Source organism: Pelmatolapia mariae, linkage group LG18 (assembly GCF_036321145.2).
Source record: "Pelmatolapia mariae isolate MD_Pm_ZW linkage group LG18, Pm_UMD_F_2, whole genome shotgun sequence".
Taxonomy (NCBI): domain Eukaryota; kingdom Metazoa; phylum Chordata; class Actinopteri; order Cichliformes; family Cichlidae; genus Pelmatolapia; species Pelmatolapia mariae.
The window spans coordinates 27016484-27037920 of NC_086243.1; the positions used below are offsets into that span (position 1 = coordinate 27016484).

General features: G+C 40.7%; 1 protein-coding gene across 2 annotated transcripts in view; it reads right to left on the minus strand.

Moving 5' to 3' along the window:
• kirrel1b (kirre like nephrin family adhesion molecule 1b) overlaps positions 1-20954 on the minus strand; it is an 81404-nt gene extending 60450 nt beyond the window's left edge. For both annotated transcript variants that reach the window (XM_063461817.1, XM_063461816.1), the window contains exon 1: positions 20633-20954. In XM_063461817.1, coding sequence (XP_063317887.1) covers positions 20633-20678 — 46 coding nt within the window. In that variant the 5' untranslated portion in view covers positions 20679-20954. The remainder of the gene's footprint in view (positions 1-20632) is intronic.
• Positions 20955-21437: the final 483 nt, after the last annotated feature.

Sequence of the window (21437 nt, forward strand, 5' to 3'; positions counted from 1 at the left end):
AAACAAAATGATTGACAGAGCAGCGCTGTAACAAGTGATGCTGGTTCTGAGCCAGAAAATTCCACTTTGATAACACTTACATCCAGTGTTACCAACCTTTCAGTGTTTTTCCTATCTGTATTCTGAAGGTTTTTACTAAAGAATGTGTTCATGCATAATTCAGGAACTAATTAGAACATAATATTCCTAAAAACATGGTGATTTTTTTCTTTTTGGCTGTGAATAGCATTTAGTGGTAGCATAGTATTTTTTTTTAAAAGAAAGAATTCTAAAATCCCCCCTGGGGAAAAGTGTCAAAAATACAAACTTGATGAAGAATCAGTTTGTAGATTTTCTCATACAGTTTTTGTTTTTCACACACAGTGTTGGGGCCAATACTCAAAAATGTCATGTATTACACATTACTTATTGATTTATAAAAAATAATGGAGTACATTACTTTATTACTCCCTGGAGACAGAAATTCGTTACACTAGTCATTAGATTATTTGCGCATTACTCTGTACACACTGACACATATCCCTATCCTAATGAGGACAAACAAACAATCTTTCTTCAAGTGTTTAAGTTTGAAACCAAAGCCGAGAACACAAAGTAACGCTGAAAACCAGCCTGACTTCAAACCAGTTGCCACAATAATTCTACTGTGGAAGCATGCACAAGCAGAAACAGAGGCTGTTCATTACAGCATTTGTTAACTGTTAAAAAAGGGTTCTTTTTCTAGCTTTGTGTTAGCATGCTCTCTGCTTGCACCGAGGCTAAGCTATGTTAGCAGCACAATGGAGCTGTTTGCACTTTAGCATTTCTTTCTCTTGCTTTCATGCTTTAAAATAAAAGTAATGTCCATATCGCCACACCTCAAAAGTTTTAGATGCACTAACATTTCCTTTCTCCCCTGCACAAAAAGTGAAACAGGTGATTATAGCAAAAAATGGTATGGGGGTTTGTTCTAGACGCCCTTTGGGCAGACAGCTGAGAATCTTTGCAAAGAAACTAATTGTTACAGTAACGTGATTACTGAATTTAATTGCACGTTGAGTTACTGTGTCATTGTAACGTGTTAGACCCAGCACTACTCACCCCTAGCACACAGCAGGTAACGGTCCACTTCAGGACCATTCACACTACTAGAAATACAGTTTAAGGGCTGGGCTGATTGTGGACGCAGCAAGTAGCACACACGATGCTCGCTAATGATGAATATATCAGATTATTATCTGCACAACATCAGCGCACTATTACAGATTTTGTTGTAGTTAACAGATTAAACTCTGGCTAATGTCTTAGCCAGCTGTGGCAGACATCATTATGTCATTCTCTATTGATTAAAATCTACAAAAGTTCAGGGCTTCACAGTCGAAATAACAAAAACGAAACAAGTGTTTCAGATTTGTTCTCTGCAAAAGCCTGGCTTGCATATTTAAACATTTTCCAAACACAGTTAAAAATATGATTTTGTATTGATTTTCAGAAAGTTTCATGGTAATATAGTTGTAGCCTTCACATGTTGCGTTTCCCCTTTGCGGAGTTTAGAGTTTCTTCTCAGGTAATGCTTCTTCCCTCTTTGTCCTTATTTTGCTTTTAAACTTACCCTGTTTAAAAGGACCAACCACAGCCAGCATGTGCTACCATAGCCAAAGACTTCCTTTCTGTTTCTTTCTTTATTTCTCTCTTTCTTTCACCTCCTCGTTTTCTTTCATCACACATTTTCTGTCCCTCCTTCCATCCCTCTATTCATCTCTCCCCAGCAAATCCAAAAGTTGTGTCGCCATAGCAACAGCTGCCGTCTGCGAAAATTACCTAAATCCCTCCCTTTTTTTCTCTCTCTCGCTCTCTTTTTTATACTGTGTGTTCCCAGTGACATTCAATGGATACTGTTTTGATGTGGGAACAAACAAATGAGTTGGGGGTGAAAAAGGAGAGGGGAGAGAGGTTGATGTTAGGGGGAACGTTGGAGCAGAGCAGCAGAGCAGAAAGAGGAGAGGAGGGATTAGAGGTGGAAAAGCCTGGTGGCCAGACAGGCAGCCAGTGAGCCGGAGAGAAAAAGAAAAAAGAATGAGACAGAAAGCAAACACAGGCAGGGACAGACACAGAAAAACAGCCAGTCAGACGGCCGTGCAGATACATAAAACAGAAAACAAATAAACAAAGAGCAAGCAAAGAAAGGCAAGCCAAGGGCACACAGACAAACAGAGAATGAGACAGACAGACACACAGAGAGACTGACCCAGTGAAACGGGGCAGCACGTGAAACAGGTAACACAAGAGAGGAGACAGACATGTGTCGCCATGGTAACACTGAAACCAGGAAAGGGGAGAGAGAAAAAGAGGTAGTGGTGTTGGTGATGGTTGGTGGTGGCGGTGAGGAGGGTGAGTGGGGGTTCAGAGGGGGAGATATAGGAAGCATGCCGTCCCCATGGTAACACAAACGGAGGGATCCTGAAAGAGGGGAAGTGAGGCCGGCACATGCTCACACACAAACATCACAAAAGAGACAAAAGACACATGATTCCACATTCATTTAATTCTCATTATGCAACACAGTGAAATTTGAGCTGCAGTCCCTTTATGCTACCAACAAAAAATATAAACGAATAATAAATCATTTCGTCATAAAAAATAACAATGAACAAAGCTAATATTTCTGGTGAAATGAGTAGGAACTGTGTGTGTCTATGATTTCTGAGAAACCTTAACTTGCCGATGCTCAATAGATGAGTGCTGGTGATGTTCTGGGAGGGCTTTATTCACTTTATGATTTTTTTAGGATCCTTTAGTCTTTTCATGGTTCCTTAAGAAGCACAGATGTTTCTAGCTCTCTTCACCAGGGTACAGATGTGTGATGACTATGACAGGTATGCTCGACGCTGTTCACCTGCTCCGCTTCAGCCCCACTGAAGTAAACAGGGGTGTCTCTTTGGCTCAGTGTCTCTAAAATCAACACTTATCTCCTTAGTGTTGTTGATGTTCAGTAGTGGGTTGTTCTCTGTGCACCAAAATGAAAGATCAGCGATTCTCTCCTGATATGAACTCTCATCACTGTTTGTAATCTGGCTGATGATCATGATGTTGTTCACAATTTCACAATAATTCTCCCTGTGTCTGGGAATCCAGTCATGGATATACAGCATGAACAGGAGGGGGGTGAGCACACAGCCCTTAGGGGAGTTCCTTTGCTTAGTACTATTGTGTGACTCCCCGATCTGAACTGTCTGTGGTCTGTTTGTGAAGAAGTCCTAAGTGAGAAACCTTATTCTTCATATTTCAGCATCCTTCCTGTCATCCCTGAGCAGAGTTTCAGCTTGATTTGCATCACTGTCTTTATGTTGTATGATATGTTTGTGCAAAAGCTGAGAGCGCTTCTCTGAATGTGGCCAATTAGTGTCTCCAACATGCCACTTTGTGATTCTCAGAGTTTGCCAGTGAGAAGCAGTTTTATCTCTGTGATGAAGAATGCATGTAGTTGTGAAGAAACCCTGATGGATGGTGTAAATCATTACAGCTTGCGGCATTATTCTTGGTTGGACAGTGTACAAGGCAATCTGTTGTCTTATCATGTCTGTGAGACAAGGCCAGTTTCCAGGATCATGGCTGAGCCAATTCTGCAAAGACAATCACATTCAATTGAGATAAAGCCTCAGTGGAAATCATGTAGTTGGGAAACTTCCCCAGAACGCTTATCAGACGCTAGTAATTACTCTTCAGCAAACACGCCAGCAGATTTGCAACTATTGTAGCACTTAATCAGAGCATTGTGAAGGCAAAAGGGCTTGTGGCAGAATGTGACGAAATGAGTCAAGTTGCTTGACCTGAATGCACTGCTGACTACAGCAACTGTCATTGCCAGGAAAAGACTCACCAAACACAGCCTGAGGATTTACACGGAGAGCTAGTAGCAGCAGCAGGGTCTCAATGAGCCCACTGTCACTGAACAGAACTGAGCCCAACATGCGAAACACCACAGAGAGCAGAAGCTAACAGCTAACAAGCTACTTCTGTTGGCGCCTTCTGTTTTCAAAGCTTGTCAGGAGCTGCGACAGCTGAGCTCACACGATCTAAAAGTAACTTTGTGTGCATATTTGCTTTTGGACAATACTGTTAAAAGTGTCACAAAAGCTGTTTAAAAAACACACACATAGATACACACACATCCTGACAAACCATCAGTATTCACACTGCCTCCACGCTCTTCACAGCATAGAGTGTTACTGCAGGTATCGTTGAAATTTCCCCCTTTCCAAGGCATATTTACCATTGTGTCGGGTCATTAATGCACTCTCAACTCATAATTACTATATTTCCAACAGCATTTTAAGGCAGCATAATTGCAGCGTGCTGCAGATGGCTGTTGGCTAACTGGCTTGCAGTTACGCCTAATGGCTATTTGCTATCGGTGTAAAACAGGCTAATGGTTCACTGGCCAGCAGCTATAGCTTAAAATAGACAGCTGTCCTGTGTAGGCAAAGCCAGAATTGAAAAGACTATGTGCTCCTCATTATCTGCTTCTGTGAATTTGCCACACAACAATGGACCACAAAAGCAAAAGAAGAAAATGATCTTTTTTTTTCCTTTTTTCCTGTTCGATGTCTGAGTGCACTGAGGCTCAATCCAAAAAGCTTCATTTATGCAACAAAACTGCACTATGTTTACATTTAATTATAAAAAAAAAAATGAAAAAAATAATTATCCTTGTGCAGCTCTCTATAACAAATGTAAATTGATAAAGACAAAGCGGAACTGTTGTTCAAAGCCAAAACTGTGTGGATGTTTATATGCAGTGAGCTCCATGAAATAACATTTGTGCTGTTTTTGAGCAATTTTATCTTCCAACTCAACAGGGAAAAAGATGGAGACAGAGAATGTATATTCCCTTTCAAACAAGGAGACTAATTACAAGGGATTAAGTAACGGCGTGGGGAATAGTCAGGAAATCTTGCTCAAAAACCTTTTGTTCCAAACCCCATTAATTTCATCCTGCTCGGTCTAGTGTATAATGGGTCGACTTTATGTGAGCTTTTTCAAAGGACAAATCTGCAAGATATTTTCTGTGCTGTTAAGAACAACATCCGTTTATGAAGGCAGAAGCATAGAAAGCCTCAGTGTGAAAGGCTCAGGTTGAGCTGAGGCTGAAAAGTCGTGCACCCACACTCTAACTTTGCAGAGGAAGGATTTCATGTTGGAGAAAGTTTGATAAAAGTAGACTACCTTTTTAATAATTCAAAATGAAATAATTCTTAGGCTGCTAGTGTGCTTTGCAAAAAAAAAAAAAAAAAAGTATAAAAAGTGTGAGTTTATATCACTTTTTAAAAGACAGAATCTTGTCTTGAGGTCTGGAAAATATGGTGAACATTGTCTCCGTTTCAGAGACAAGTTATGCAGTGTACTAACTGCATCCTTAATACATTTGAAGTAGAAAATGACATATATGAAAACTGAAACAATACTGAGTGTTTGCACAGCTTTAAACCTGATGTACAAATATCTGTTTTCTGATGTTTTTGGAAACCTTTGTTTTGATCAATTAAACAAAGCTCCTAGTGCACAGATCAGTGATGTGAGTGAGGACTTAAGCAACTTTTGTGTTGATAAAGCCCATTTAGTATTGTTCGAGCACAGACCTTTATTCCAACCAGATGGAGGTGGTTGTTTTACACATGATTCTTTTACTGAACTCATCATAAGCGACCTCTCTTTCAGGACCCTTCGGCATCCCATTAAAATACACTAGCCATCTTTAAGGGCCTTTTTTAATATGCAGTGTGAAGAGACAGTGACCAGGCTTCAAAAGTGTAAAAGGTGAGTAAAAATGATTGTTAAAAGTAGGTAATAAGATAAAATGAAAAGCTCACAAGCACAGCACGATCCTTCACGATCCACAAACTTCATTTTTGCCACCTCTGCCCCTCTTGCTTTCTCTGTCATTTCTTTTGGCTCCAACACTACCACAGCTAGTACATCATGTGCCTATCTCTTTGTGACACCAGCAACTTCTGGCACTGCAATAGTATTTGTCACCTTGGGATAAAAACACCCATAAATAAGTGCATTAGAGGATAATGAATACCATCTATGACTCATGAATGACATGTAGCAGCGAAAGCAGTCGAAAGTACGGTCAACCCCCGGTATAGGCGGGGGTTAGGGACCACAACGGCACACGATTAGCTGAGACGCCCTCTAAAAACACTTATAACTGCCTGTTTAAAATAATTCAACACCAAATATACCTTAAACTATCATCCTAAAACACTTTAATATCATTTCAAAGCCATCTTGCAACAGGTCTCTCTTGAAGGGCTCAGAACATTTTACTGACACTTCTGTGTCTGTCGATGCTATTTCCCCATGTGGAGAAACACACCTTTTTTTAAATCATGAAAAATTTAATATATATATATATATATATATATATATATATATATATATATATATATATATATATATATATATATATATATATATATATATATATATATATTATTAAAAAATATTTAGACATGAAAATAAAATGTAAATAATTAATAAATATTTTAGATATGCTCTACGAAAAAAATCAGCAAATAGGTGAATTTCCACAAATAACTGGAATTACGTTCCACAGAAAAATCCACAAATCCGCAAATACTGAATCGCAAATAGGCAGGGGTCGACTGTACATGAAAGCTTCATATACAGTGAGAACCTTTGTCAGACGGAAGCAGCAGAAGTAAAAAGAAGCACACCTACTGTTCCATCATCAATGTGTCATGGTGCCATGGGCCTTTGACCAAGAGTTTTTTAGTGATTGGTGATGATTTGATTCAATTCAGTTCAATTCAACTTTATTTATATAGTGCCAAATCACAACAATAGTTGCCTCAAGGCGCTTTATATTGTACAGTAGATCCTACAATAATTTGATGACTGCAGTGTATTCAGTTGACTCGTTTGTGTTTTGGTGTTATAGCTGTATATAATAAATAATAAAATGTTTGCTTTGTGTTACTTCCTCCTGATTTTGCAGGACCTCCATTTGTTGCCATGATGCCATATAAATGCATAGAGCTCATAGTTTTCAACACTGATGGTGCACTGGCACTGTATGTGCAACAAGCATCGAATAGCACTATCCTAATGCACCCCATGTCACTTTGCTTCCCTTTTAAGCACCTTCGTGTACAAAACAATATTCTTGATTACTATCTATTATCCATGCCCAAACCATAAGGTCACATTCATAGTGCTAAATGAAAATCGTTCTTGTCACAAAACCATTAAATTAGTCTTCTTTGTATTCACTTGTTTAGATAATTGACTTTAAATTCTCATATGTTTCATATATTAAATTTGCCACTTATATTGACAACACTAAAGTTTCCAGCAGGATAATGAATTCTGACCCTCTCTCCCCACACGACCCTTGTCGGTTCCTATTTTGGATCACCATGTCACCATGTAGCTTCGGCGCTTTCAGGGAAACAGTTCGAGGCCTCTGTGGTCAGAGCTGTCTGAACTCTGGGACTCCCAATCAATCCTCTCCCCCTCTCTCTGTCTCCCTGTCTGTGTTTCTCTCTGCTCACTCACCCTTTCTACACAATCATGGAGGTCATGTGTGGTCGAGAGTTGAGAATGGACAATCAGGCAGCAGCCATATACCCACTGTTATCACTACAGCTCATATCGCTGTCTCCCTCTCTCTATACAGTGCAGTCATACTACTCTACTTACTATTTCTTTATTTCACATTTATAGTTTTGAGCAATAAGGCAACAAAACCTTTTTTACTTTTACACGTCTCAGTCAACTGATTTGATACTGTTGAGAATAAAATAAGAAATTGTTTGTCCAGTCTTGAACATGACTTTTGGAGGCTACGAACACTCATCGGAATTGCTTGCTGACTGCTTGTTAAGACACAGTTTGCCTTTTTTAAATATGAAGAAATGTCCCATGGTTGTAGAGGATTTGGACAGAAGGACTGGAAGCTGCTCTTATCCATCCATCCATTTTCTTGACTCCTTATATGAAACCTATCGCAGCTCTCATAGGATGAGAGGCAGGTTTCATACTGGGCTAACATCAAGACAGACAACCATTTAGAATGACCAGTTAAGCTAACATACACGTCTTTGGACTGTGGAAAGACATTGGAGTACCTGACAAAACCCATGTACAGGTAGAACATGCAAACTTCCACAAAGAAAGTGGAAGTTTGTTTCAAAAATAGTGTCCTGAAAACACATTATTTTTAAATTTATTTTGAATTTCTTTCTGATGAATTTCATTTTAATACAATTTGGATCATATTAAAAATGATTAGAGCGGAACAAAACTTACCAGACTCAGATTTTGAAAAATAAATAACATTTTTTAAAACAGATACTCATAATTTTATTATGATCAGCTAGATTGTGAAGCAAGGCTGATGTGTCGCAAACCTGCATTCTTTCTAATGGCCAGCAGGGGGAGACTCCACTGGGTGCCGAAAAGAAGTCTGGCTGTAAAGAAGTGTAAGGAAAAGTTGATCCTTGGCTTGCTTCATCTGTGACCTCAGTAAATACTTTTCTGATGACTTTGAGGTTTCAATCACTGTTTCTAGTCTCACAGAATTCAACATGATGTTCATTTTTACATATTATGTTTCCCATTAGTGTCCAGAGGCATGACAAAGTAGAGTTTACTTTAGGTGCATGCTCACTCTGACTCATTTGTCACATCTAGTTTTAACAATACTAAGACAGAAGTGGGAAAAATGCAATTCTCAACCACTGGGTAACGTCACTTTAGCTATGCCCATACATGATAATCGTTTTTTGTACATTTCACAGTCTTCAGTATTTTGACAAATATCCTGGTTGGACGTGATTAATTGCTACAGAAGTGTTGGCATGGTGGCCAATTGCAAGTTAAGCAAGAAGTCCTGAACCCACTACATTTAAACTAACTCCTATTTCCATAAGTAAAGTGATATATCCCCCTTTTCACAGAGTAATTCATTGCCTTTTTAATTAATTTACCCAGCACTATCTGCTGTAAATTCACTCTTCCTTTGCATATCTCTACTTCTACCTTTTCTCCCAACATGTTTTTTTTAAAGTTTCTTCAAGTTCTTTTTCTCCCTCTTCCTCCGTTGCTATGGTAACTCTCTCCCTCTTTCTATCCTTCCCTCTATCTCTCTGGTGCACCCCCTCTTTCCCCTCTCTCTCTCTCTCTCCCTCCTTTTCTCTCTCCCTCTTGCTCTCTCTCTCCAGCGGCTGGTTGGATGGTTGCTATAGAAACAGACTTATTTAAAAGAAGAGCTAAGAAATTATCATTTTCTCTAGCTCTCCCCAACACGCTCACTTTTGCTCCCTCACTTCCTCTCTCTTTCACCCACCTCCCTCCCCCTCTCTCCGGCTCTCATTTCCTTGCTTTGCCTCAATCACAAGCGAGCAGACCTACTCTTTTATTTCCATTTGGCCCTCTCTGTATGACGCTGGTTTTCATTTTCACACAAGAACATACACATAAACCAACAACCTGCAATCTCTTTCTTTCTTCACCTTCCCCCCACCTCCACCCGCCGCCTCCACCCTATACACGCACGCACACACAGTCGCTTTCAACGGTCCTACTGTTGCACACACACGCACACTTAATATGAATATACAAAATCTGTCCTGAAAGTGCCTTTTCTTAATGAACATGCATAATACAAACTTCTCTTTCAGCGTGACAAAACTGCCTTCTGTCTTTTGCGCTGGAGACATTATGAAAGAGAAACGGGGCACTCAAACAACCCAGAACTGAATCCATCAGAATCTAATTCTGCAAAAAGCAAACACAGTGGTAGACGTAAAAGATCCACAGTAATAAAAAGAAAAGAAAAAGAAAGAAAGGCTGAGAGCTTTTGATTTGAGATTTGACAGTGATTGTGTGCACAGTGGTTTTATGTTCAAGTCACCACTGAAATTAAAGGTAATGGTTAACATAATGTTTAACATACAGAAGTTTAACTTAATGCTTCAAAATAACTGTTCAGAGGTATTTCATGTTGGGTCCTGAAAACAGAGGTTTCAAGAAGAACATTGTTTTCTCACTACTATAAACACGGTAACCCTAAATTTAACTATTTACCTTTAGAAAATCAGATTTTAGTCCACAAAAAGGGACTTAGGTCCCTAAAATGTTTATTTAAGCACTTTAATAGTGTGTCTCAGTTTAGTTACTTTTGTGTAGTAGGCCTAGACTATACAGACTAATATTATCTCAAATCAAACATGATTCATTAGGTACTTACCAGAAATTATGTTTGCACTCTTACACTGGCTATTGCCTACATTTGCAACTTGTTGTGCATCTGACAGCACATCATAAAAAATTTTTGTACAGTGAAGTCAGTTTTACACAAAAATACTTAAAAGTGCTGGCAATGCAAGGTTTACCTGTAATGCCTGAAAAGCATCATCAAAGCTGGCGTTGTATCCTCCTTCTGATGGCTGAAAACTGTTGGTGGTAGTCTCCCACCTTGTCACTGTGTAGCCAAAGTGGCAACCACTGAGGGCAAGAAGTGTACAGCATTCCATCTGATCTTTATGATCAGATGGAATGATCATAAAGATCATTCCATCTTTATGATCTTTATGAGTACACCAAAGATGGTGTACTCACCATCTTTGTACTCATAGAGCACTTCATGTAGCTGTACTTGGTAGTGTGAACGCATTTATGCTCCCAGAATAGAGAGCACAAGTACAGGAGGACACAATTTGAGACACAGCATAAAGTGTTTTTCATAAAATACATTATGACATTTCACAGAAGGAAAAGCACAGGTATAAATAATGAAATTCACAGTGACTGGATTTAATTCAATTCAATTAGCTACCTTGGTTGCAGGCACCTTCACAGCTGAATGATTATATTATATCATGAGTAACACCTGTTTACTTTTCCTGCAAGTTTCCTGCAAAAACACCCAGTTACAAACAACCATCACGACAACCAGTGCAAACGTGCAGCTCTTCCAAAAGTCACAACGATTCAGTCAAATTTCCTTTCCTGAACAATAGGAAATCTTCCACTGACATAATCTCCACCCGTGACGCCATCACTTCTTCCAGCGCCACAGGGAACAAGAGACAAGCAGCGTGACGTCACCGTCCCCCTTCGCTGCCACCGCTGAGAGCTGCTCGCTTATCTCTCATGCACCGGAGCGTATCAGGCTTCACCGAGGGGAGATAGTGTCACCACCCTCCCCACCCACACCAACACCTCAGCCAACCCTGCTCTCGCCTTCTCCTCGCTCTCTTTGCCTCATCTAGCCTCGCCAAGTGAAGTGGAGCCCGGGGTGTTATCAGTTCCTGATGGCTATCGACTTACATTAAAACATAAGAGGGGAGAGAGGAGGAACAGGCAGATAGACAGACATAGGCTGGATGGAAACACACACAGAGTGGGTGGTGATGGATACCAGCTTTCATCATCTGTAATCATGTTGTCCATCTCCATCTTTAAATTGCTGCTGCTTCTTTTATCACCGTTTAAAATCCACCAAAGGAAAAGAAATAAAAGAGATACTTTGAGCCTTCAAAAAAAAAATATGTCTTGGTGGTGGTGCCTATGCAATAAAATCATTTGGTTACACAAGTTCAGTTTCTGATAAGGGAAATAAGTTTGAAAAAGTCTCAGTGGAAAAGATTGGAAGGCGCTAAATTTTAAATTAAGTGAAAATGGTGCCAGTGGATACTCGGTCTGTAGGGTGTGAAAAATTGGAATTATGTTCACTACACACTGGATATGTGAAAAAGAAATTATTAAAAATGGCAAACTTTTCCTTTGGCAGATGCTTTAGTTTAAGTACGATATGTGGTCTTCGTAGACTTTAGTAACTTAGTCAAGAAATAACTTTAAATGCAAAGATCTGGTGTTATATATTCAGTGTATGTAGTTGGTGTAGTGTAGAACTTGTTGCACTGAGGAGCATTTCTACAATGGCAATAAAGAGTCGGCTCTACTGCCACCCATCCATCTTTTCAGCTGCTCATCTAATTCAGAGAGACGAAACCGGTTCCTGCTACGACCATGCAAAAAGGCGGGGTACATCACTGCATCACTGTACCACCTGCTTTTCATAGATCCAATGTATGCCGAGTTACATTTTGAAACACACAGTCAGACCTTTTGCGATAACTGAACATGAGATTTGTTTCTGTTTTTCTTTTTATTCATAGCTTTCTGGTTGGATCAAGGTCAAGTAACTAAGACAACAAAAATCTCAGGAATGACAGTTGATTTGAAGGTTTCCTTTTCGACTGGAAGGAAATATTATCTCAACTGTTTCTGTTGTGGTTGGGAATCAGTAAGGTGTGTAAAACCAATATTGGCAAAGTCCTTTTAAGAGCAAGTCTTGTCACTCAGCAGTCTTCTTAGAAACAGCAGCTATTTCAGTCTAGTCCAAGCATTTATCTGAGTTAGTGGTATGAGAACCACAATTTTTACTTCAGTCATCACCGGGATGTAAAAAGCTGCATCTATAGATAGAATCACTGCTCAATGAGTAGATATACCCACAATTGAAACATCTGTGCATCAGTCCAGCAACATGATTGGTTCACATTTCCCTTTTTGGCTCTTTGAGAACAGACACAAGAAAATGTTCTCATTGATTTTAGGATCCATATCTCTACCTGATAATGTTTCTGATAAGGGTAAGGTTTAGGAAATTCACTGGAAAATTAAAATGTGCTTTTTCTATGAAATAGATATGTTATCCTGAGACAATTTAAAGCTTAAACCATGATAAACTCTTACCACTTACATACCATTCAGCACAAAAAAGATTTTGCTACTTTTTAAAACTTTTATTCCACAGTTTTTGCATGATTTTCTGTTTTTGGAGACCCTTTGGCCACCTTTTAGTCAAAGCATTAAGCCTAATACCCAGCAAGCATAGTCAATTATCAAAAATGTAAATGTGACAAGTCAATAATCCTTTTGCTACGACCTCGCTTAATTGAGTAATTGTTTCATTGATTACGAGGAACGCTGCAATAAGGTGTTGCATAAGGTACAAACACACACATTTATCCAGCAGCATGCATAATCCAGGGCAAAGACAAAAGGGAAAACCTTGTGATAGTGATCTTGTAATGGATCAGATTGATTTAATTCACTGCGCCGGACAATTTCTCATTCTTATTCCTCAAGATGTCTCTGAATGGATTTTATGTGGGAGGCCCATTCAATTGTTCTCTCTCACCTCCACACGAGTCTCTCAGACAGCCAGCGAGCGAGAGAAAACACAGGCAGACAAAGAAACGGAGGGGGAGAGAGAGAGAGGCAGAAACATAAACTACCTCCACACTGAGCTTATTTGATCTCACAGCCCTTTTTCGTTGACATTCTTCCTCATATAAAAGGAAGCACTTTTATGCTTTTGGTGCTTTTATGCTTGATGTCTGCATTTCTTTGAAAGCCTCTCCTTGGAGAGGGTGGCCAGTTTGGTTTCTCACTTTCCCTTCCAAAAAAGCTAAGAAGGGTTACTTCCAGCCTTTTATCACTTTTATTGAATACTCATGCAGAGAAAGGAGACCCACTTTATTTATCCTTGGAGGGCTGAGGACTGTGGTCGAAGGCGGCGCTTTGTGCATTGCAGCGTGCTGCTTGGAACAGCGGTGAAATATACTGGAAATGCCTGGAAAACTCCAGGCCCTGCTCTCCCAGGAGAGCCCCATCTATAATAGCCCTGGCTGTTTCCCTCTGCTCCCGAGCAGCAACCCTCTCCACACATAAATCTCTGCTCCCCAAACCTGCTCTCCCCCTCCTTCACTCCCGTTAACTCCCACTCCTCCTCTGCATTTCATTCCTGCCTTCATCAACACTACTGCATCTTCCTTCTTCCTCCGTTTTTTCTTCTTCTTCTATTAGTGCCCCTTTTTCGGTTCCACATCCTTTCTCGCTCCTTCATTGCAAATTTCTCTCCAGTCTCACCCACTTTTCTTCTCATGCCTGATGTACTTCTCCATTTTCTTGCTCCTTTGCTCCAATCCATATATTGCATTGGCCTCTCCAACCCCGCTGTTTTTTCTCTTTCTGCCATCTTTTTAGAATTTCCTTCATCCTCCTCTTAGTCTTTCCTACCAAAATGTATGTCCTTCCCTAATCTTTAATCCTGCTGTCCTCTTATGTCCAAACTCCCCTCTTAATGCTTCTTTCTCCCTCTATTCAGCATTTTCTCCATCTCTCTGCCTCCTTTAACTATTCATCTCCTGTTTGTCGCCCCCTGTACTACTAATCTACCCACTCCTTCTCTTCTCTTCTGTTCTGCTCCTCTATTTTATCGTCTTCTTCATTTCTTCCCCTCCATTGCTCCAACAGCCCTTCTCTTCTCCTCTTTCACCCTTAATCTCCACTTCCCCTTTATAGTCTCCTACTCTGCTATATTCAGTCAGTCTTTTTTATTCTTCTTAGCCAAATTCACCTCTTATACTACGCATCTCAGCTCCACTTCAGAATCTCATTTCTTCCTTTTCCTTGTGCTCTCCTTCTGTTCATGTTTCTTTCATATATCTTCCTGCCTCCTCTAATCATAGATAGAAGACTGTTGCTCTTCTGTCTTCCAGATTTATGTCTCGCAATCATCCTTTCCTCCTCTATTTTCTTCTCCTCTATCTCCACACAAATGGCTCACATCATTTCTATGGCTCTTTCACCTTTCTACCCTCATTCTCCCACCAAAAATCCTTTCCTATTTTGCCCTCTTATAGTTCATTTTCCTCCTCTTCATTTTTTCCTTCCTGCAAAGCTTCGCTTCACTTCCTTTCCTTTCCTTTCCTTATTTTACCAGTTTCCTTCACTCCTTGTCTGTCCTCTTCCTCCAATTCTATCTCTCTAACCCAGATCCCCTTCTCTTGTTCTCGTGTTCTCTCATCTTATCCCACCACTTTCCCCCTCTGATCTCTCAATCCAGCTCACACTACTCTTTTTCCAGTTTGAATTACTCTCCTGCCATCATCCTCTTTTCTTCTCTCTTCTCCTTCTCATCTCTTGTCCCTTATTTTATCTTCTCATGTATATGTCTTCGTCGCTTCCTTCCCCTTTCTCTCTCAGTTTATGACCCCTTCCTCATCTAGGATGACATATCTATAGACAGATTGATGGGTGTCAGCCCTAATACCAGCAGAAGCCCTCTGTTAGCCTCTGCAGACTCTTCCGTCTTTCACTCCAACAAACACATCAGCCTGTGCAGAGGAGGGAAGGGGGAATTTGCCGCTATCATTTTAGATCACTGGATTATTGGGGCATCGTAGTGAATTAAGCGCCAACTAATTGTGGCGGTTATTTTATTTATTTATTTTAATTGCTGCTCCTTGTCACCTCAGATTATGCTTCTCCAACCATAAGGATATCAGATCTGTCAGGTACTGCAGGGCTTTGGGATGAGGCCCACACACACACACATATACAGAGAAGCTCCACTTGCCATCATGTTGTCTGAACCTCTGCTCTTAAACAAGGCTTGTCATGCTATTTTTAATTATTTTCATTGGCGAGTACAGAGTTTTCTTCAGTGAGGTGGTTTTTTTTACAACCCAATTAGAACAACAGAGTCAGCCAACCTTGTATACTTGTTTTTATGGTACGATCAGTACACTATGGCACTAATGGCCAAGGTTGATTCATCCTGAAGCCGCTCATGCAAGAAATGCTCATCAGTTGTGCTTTAGATGATAAAAGTCATTAAAGTGAAGTACATGTGCAGTAGCTGTGTATAGTGAATAGAAGCACCGGTGCAAATAAATATTGCTCGTGCATGTATCTAATATCTGTTGAAAAGTTTTGATATTTACAACGGAGCACAAGAAGCCATTTGTTCGGATTTGGTGCTGACAAAAGCTCTTTTGTAATCTGTTGTAAAGTGGGGAGCTGCTCTGAGGCCCCAGACCTTTGAAGGCTGAAATTCAAAGTGTGCTTTGTTTTTGCAATTTCATTGAATGTAGATTTGTTTGTATAAAAGTACTGGGTCTAAAAACAAAACACACAAGGCGATGCAGTGGTAGGAACATGTTGAGGCAATCAAATATAATTGATGTCATGATTAACTAATTTAAAACGCTTATCATGCCATGCAGATATGTGACTTGCAAAAGCCAGCAGCCTACTGCAGGACGCATGATTATTTAACAGGATAAGGTAAGCAGGTTCAACTTCTTTGCAGATGACCTTGACTTATTAATTTATTAATTTTGCACAGTGGCATCCCAAATGCAATAACAAGAGTTCTGAATGTCTGTGAAGGTTCTCAGTCATCCAGGTGATCATAGTCTAAGGAGGTTGGAAAGAAAAGCGTCTGGACTTCTTTAAGTTGCTTGAAGATGTTTTACCTCTCATCCGAGAAAGAACTGTAAATGAAAAATGAACTGAAGAAGCTTCTTGGATGAGAGGTGAAATGTCTTCAAGCAACTTAACAAAGTCCAGACGCTTTTCTTTCCAAGCTCCTTAGAAGAGTTCTGAATGAATTCTACTGATATAAATAGGGGAACTACTCATTTCAGCAGTTTTAATATGAAACCTCAATTTTTATTTAAAACACTGTTTAACGCTCAGGTTTATTGTGTCATGTAAAAATGAGTATCCCATCCATAGAATGAGGAAAAGTTTGGCAAAAAATACTAAAACAAAATTAGGTCAAATCAGCCTAAAATTTCTTTTTTTGTTGTTTTAGTTTTTTTAGTTCTGGTATTTTGCTTCTGTAATGAAAGTGAGAATTGAGAGAAAATGGAAATACAGGGAAAGAGAAGAGGGAAACAACGAGCATCAAAGGTCCAGCCCACCTTGGCTGCCATGTTACACCCATCAACATGACCCTCTACACTCATACTGACGTCAGAACTTTCCGGACACACCTACTCGAAACACTGTAATAAAATCACAGATCAAGTGTAGCAGTTGTTACTGTTAGGTAGTAGTGGTAGAAGAAATCCATTAGTATTTATCTTTGAGACGTGAAACTTAATTTTTAAATAGATAGTTTCATTACATATAAATGTTCCCATTAACTACACAGGCTATAACCGTGTTGTTGTGCAGTTTTCAAAATCTTTACATGCTGTAAATGCCAAAAAAGATTTATGTCTTTACCCATAAACCCCCATCAGAGAGTATTTTTGTTATCTTGATGATTCAGAGAGGAATTATACAACTGTTTGAGGGCGTTACAGTAGAGAGCTTGAAACTAATCATTTGCCTCGCAGAATCTATTACTGTACGAAGTCATAGTGAGTCAAATCAACAATTCGAGGGATTGTAAAGATTTGCTGTTATCCAGGTCATCTTAAAGTTTCGATTTTTTGAAGATGATTTAAATGACAGTGTTTTGGGTTGAAGGTAAAAAGGAAGTCCGGTTGCTTTTGACTGAACATTTCTAAATACATCTTGAGAAGCCTTTCTGAGGATCCTTGGGTGCCCCTGGAGCCCAGTTTGGGTGTAAATCTTTGCTGATGTAAACCATCAAACATTGATGGTCCAGCTGGGTTGCTGTGGAAGCAGAGACTGAAGCCAGTAGGGCTCTTTTCTCTTTCTCTCCCTCTCTGCTTCCTGAGCACTCCTGCTCTGCCTCTGTTTATCCTCAAGCATCCCCTCTTGTCAACAGATTAGGACTGAACCCCGCTGTCTCTTCCTTTCGTCGTCTCTCTCTGCCTCCATCTCTCTGTCTTTTGGCCTGTCTCTTTACATCTGTGCTTCTGCTCTATTCTTGTGACGAGAGAAAAGAGTGGAAGGAAGAGGAGGGGGAGATATAGGAGAAAAAGAAAGTATATATATGTGTGTCTATGTGTGTGTGTGTGAATGTGTGTGTGTGAAAGAGAGAGGCGAGAGATGGGACAGGTGCTTGCAGTGCAAGAATTGCTTTGCTTGCCTTGCTTGCATGATCAGGCTGCAAAAATGTTCAACTCAAGCAAAAAGGTCTGTTCAAGAATCGACTCTGAGAATCAGGCTTCCTCGCCTGTGGCCAGACCAGCGCTGGCAACACAGCAGCAGTTCACGGCGGCAACACGCTACATCAGACCCACACACACACATACAGAGCCCAATAGTAATTACAGGGGCCCACAGATGCGCGGTCAACCACACAGAGATGTAGCTGGTCTGTGTTAGGAAGCCAGACACACCACTGGACTGAACAGTAAATCAGGCTGAGAGACCGTCTGAGGTGTCAGCGGCAGAGTCCAGGCAGCAGACACCTGGAAGAGTCCAAACAGGCTAAACACACATTAAGCTGCAGATGCTGCATGTAGGGGACGGATTCACTCTGATCACATTTACAGGCTTACACCAGCTCAGCGGGAGACGCTGATCTGCTTCTCTGCTCCGTTCTCGTCTGTTCGCTGCTGTTCTCTTTATGTTTTTGTTCTGCTCTGTTCTCTGCTGCTCAGGTTCTGTGCCTGTGTTGTCAAAATCACCTTGGTTCATCGGCCACAAGCGTCCCAGTGGGCCAGACCAGTAAAATCTCCTAAAAAGTCTACAAAATGTTCTCTTTCTTTTAGCATAAAGAAATACAAGTGGGCTTTTCTGAAAGTTCACATGTAATAAACCATGAATTTCCAGGCAGTCCATTTTGTAAACAGATGGTAATAACTTAAGAAAGATATGTCTAAATTTTCCTTATAAGTCATTCTAGTGTCATGACAAAGAAATGCTTCTGTCATTAACAACATGTTTAGGATTGACTCCTTCACTTAACCACTTTGCTTTGACGTAGTATGGTAATGTTTTTGCCAGGAAGAAGGTGACTTGCAGCACAGCATTTCAAAAAGCCCCAAAACCTTGCAAAGACATCCACTGCACTGGATTATGATGATTTTGGCCAGTAGGTATCATGTTTGAAACCCCTGATATACACTTTTTCTAACCTCCTCTGCTGGTTCTGTTGTTTTGTTCTTCCTTTCTGTCATTTCTTCTGTTCTGCTCCTTCTTATATTCTTTTCTAATTTGTCGTGATCCATTTTGCTTCTGTTCGCTTCTGTTTTACATCATTATGTTTCTTCTTGTTCTCCTCCGTCTGACATAACTCAGTTTTGGTCACCTTTCCTCTGAGCTGAGAGCTTCTCTGCTGTTTTGCTGTTCTGTTCTTTTCTTTGGTGACCCTGCTCTGTTTGGTTTGCTTTATTCTCTCTTTATTCTACAAAAAAACTAACTTTAATATACTTCACCCATGTCTCTCCTTCTCTTCAATTAAGCTTATTACCAGTGCTCCTTGTAGCCATGACACCAGTTAATCAGATCTCTTTTCTAATCTTCAATTTCAGATATTCTGACTTTGACATATTATTCCTTAACATCTTTAACCTTCTTGCGTGAAGCACGAATGTCCTGCTCTGTTATAATCCTATGGGGTGGTCGGCTCAGCTCCAGTCTGGGAGCTCCTCTGACTGTCTGTCTAGGTAGATCATTGTCTGTGGTTCATCACACCCTCGGCCTGCAGCACCAGGGACCCAGGTGCTGAAGCAGGTACACACACACACACACACACACACTCACACACACGGTTGAACTGTTCAAATCAGGCCACCTCAATTAATCACCTCTGTCTTTGGAGCAGTGACTGCCCTCAAACACAAACGCACACTCATCTGCTCATTCACTGAGGTGTGTGTGTGTCGCTGTGTGTGTGAGAGAGGGCAATCTATCAAGGTGATCGATAAATAGGAACATTAATATTAGTAATGGGACTCTCTTTCAGTCCACTGAATATGTCTCCGTCTTTAAGGTAAAATATGAATTTTTCTTGGCACCTGAACGTTTGCAGCAGGACCGCGCACACGGACACGAGCACGCAAGACTCTACCTGCATGCTAAGAAGGAGTACTAACACACACAGAGAGACAGACACACACGCACGCACACATCGACTTTCTCTCTCGAGGGACAGTTGTCTGCGCTGGTCTTTACACTACTCTCACTGCACACAGGCTCGATACAGAGACTAAAGGCACGATCGCGCCAAGCGCGTGCATGCTGCATGTGTGTGTGCGCGTACGTGTTGGAAATTGATTCAGTGTGACTTATGTTAAAACCCGGCGACCAGACTGTGCATTGGATCCTCGCCTCATCAATCATCCCCCGGCTGGCAGGTTATGCGCAATGTGTGTTTGCATGGGCAAGCGTGCGCGCGCATGTGTGACCCACACTGCGTTTTCGTGTGTGTCAACCAATTCTATCCATGCGTTTTAAAGGTCACGTCAAAGCAATGTCGTTTGCAGATGCTCCACATCTCTCCCACAAACGTGTAACTGAAGAAAAATGAATGCAGCCACTCTGGGCCGTTTGTGTCTGTACTCTAAAATCTAATTTTCCCCAACGGGGCAAAGACCCCGAAAACCCCACGACTCTTTCCCTTCAGCTTCTGCGGGCTGAGGGGCTGATGATGATGTTCAGGGCGGCACAAATCTGTAACAACACGCGCACAGAGAACCATGCGCACGGACTCATCGCCAGACATAAATCCAAAATATACAAGCACTGCCAGCACAGACCGAAAGAGACCCACAAAGCTCACATGCGCCCGCACAAACAGTGGAAACAATAAAAGGGTGGAAAATCGGGTATTTATCAGAAACTTTCAGTTTCTCACGTCTTAGTCAGGTTAAACTGAGTGTCTTTAAATATCACTCACCTTGGTTTAAAGTGATCGCCAAAGTTATGATCCACAAAGCTGGCATGGTTCAGCCGAGCGCATTCAGATTCCTCCCCTCGGCTCTGCCTCCCCAGCAAGACACCATCAATTCCTCCCGATCGGGTGAATTTAACTGGAATCCTCTTTGAGTCATGAGAGTGCAAAAACACACATTTAGAGAAAAAAAATCCAATGCCTCTTTTCTTCTATTGCCCTTTTCTTTCTTAAACTATGTCTCAGTTTTTTCCGTGCGTAAATTAAACCTGTCTCCACTTTTTTTTTGTTTCTCACTCTTGGTCCCTTTTCCTCTGTGCGCTTTTGATTCCCATTTAAATAGGACTGAATTCCTCTCTCCCTCTTTTCTCTTACTCTCTCTCTCTCTCTCTTCCTCTGTACCCCTCCTCCTTTCATACAATCAGTAGCACACACCCCCTCCCTCCTTCACTACCACCACCTCCACCTCTTCCACCCCTCCCGCTCCAAATCTCGGTTTTAGAGAGCACAGAGAGGAGGGCGCTGCTGCGGCCACAACAAGAACTGCGTTTAAAACATAAAAAGAAATCCAAACAGTCAGGTGTTAAACTTTACAAATGAATGCTGCTTTAACGATGAAAACCTAGATTATGCAGATTATGGATGTGAATAGTTTATAATCTTTAAATTAAAGTAGCAAAGCAGTGTAGATAGTTAAATGTTTAAGAAGAAGTCAGATATTCTGGACATTAATTCGATTCACATAAAAAACGATCAGAAATTTGCATGGTTCAAAGCTTTAGGCGTCTTGATCATTTCATGCCAGATTGTG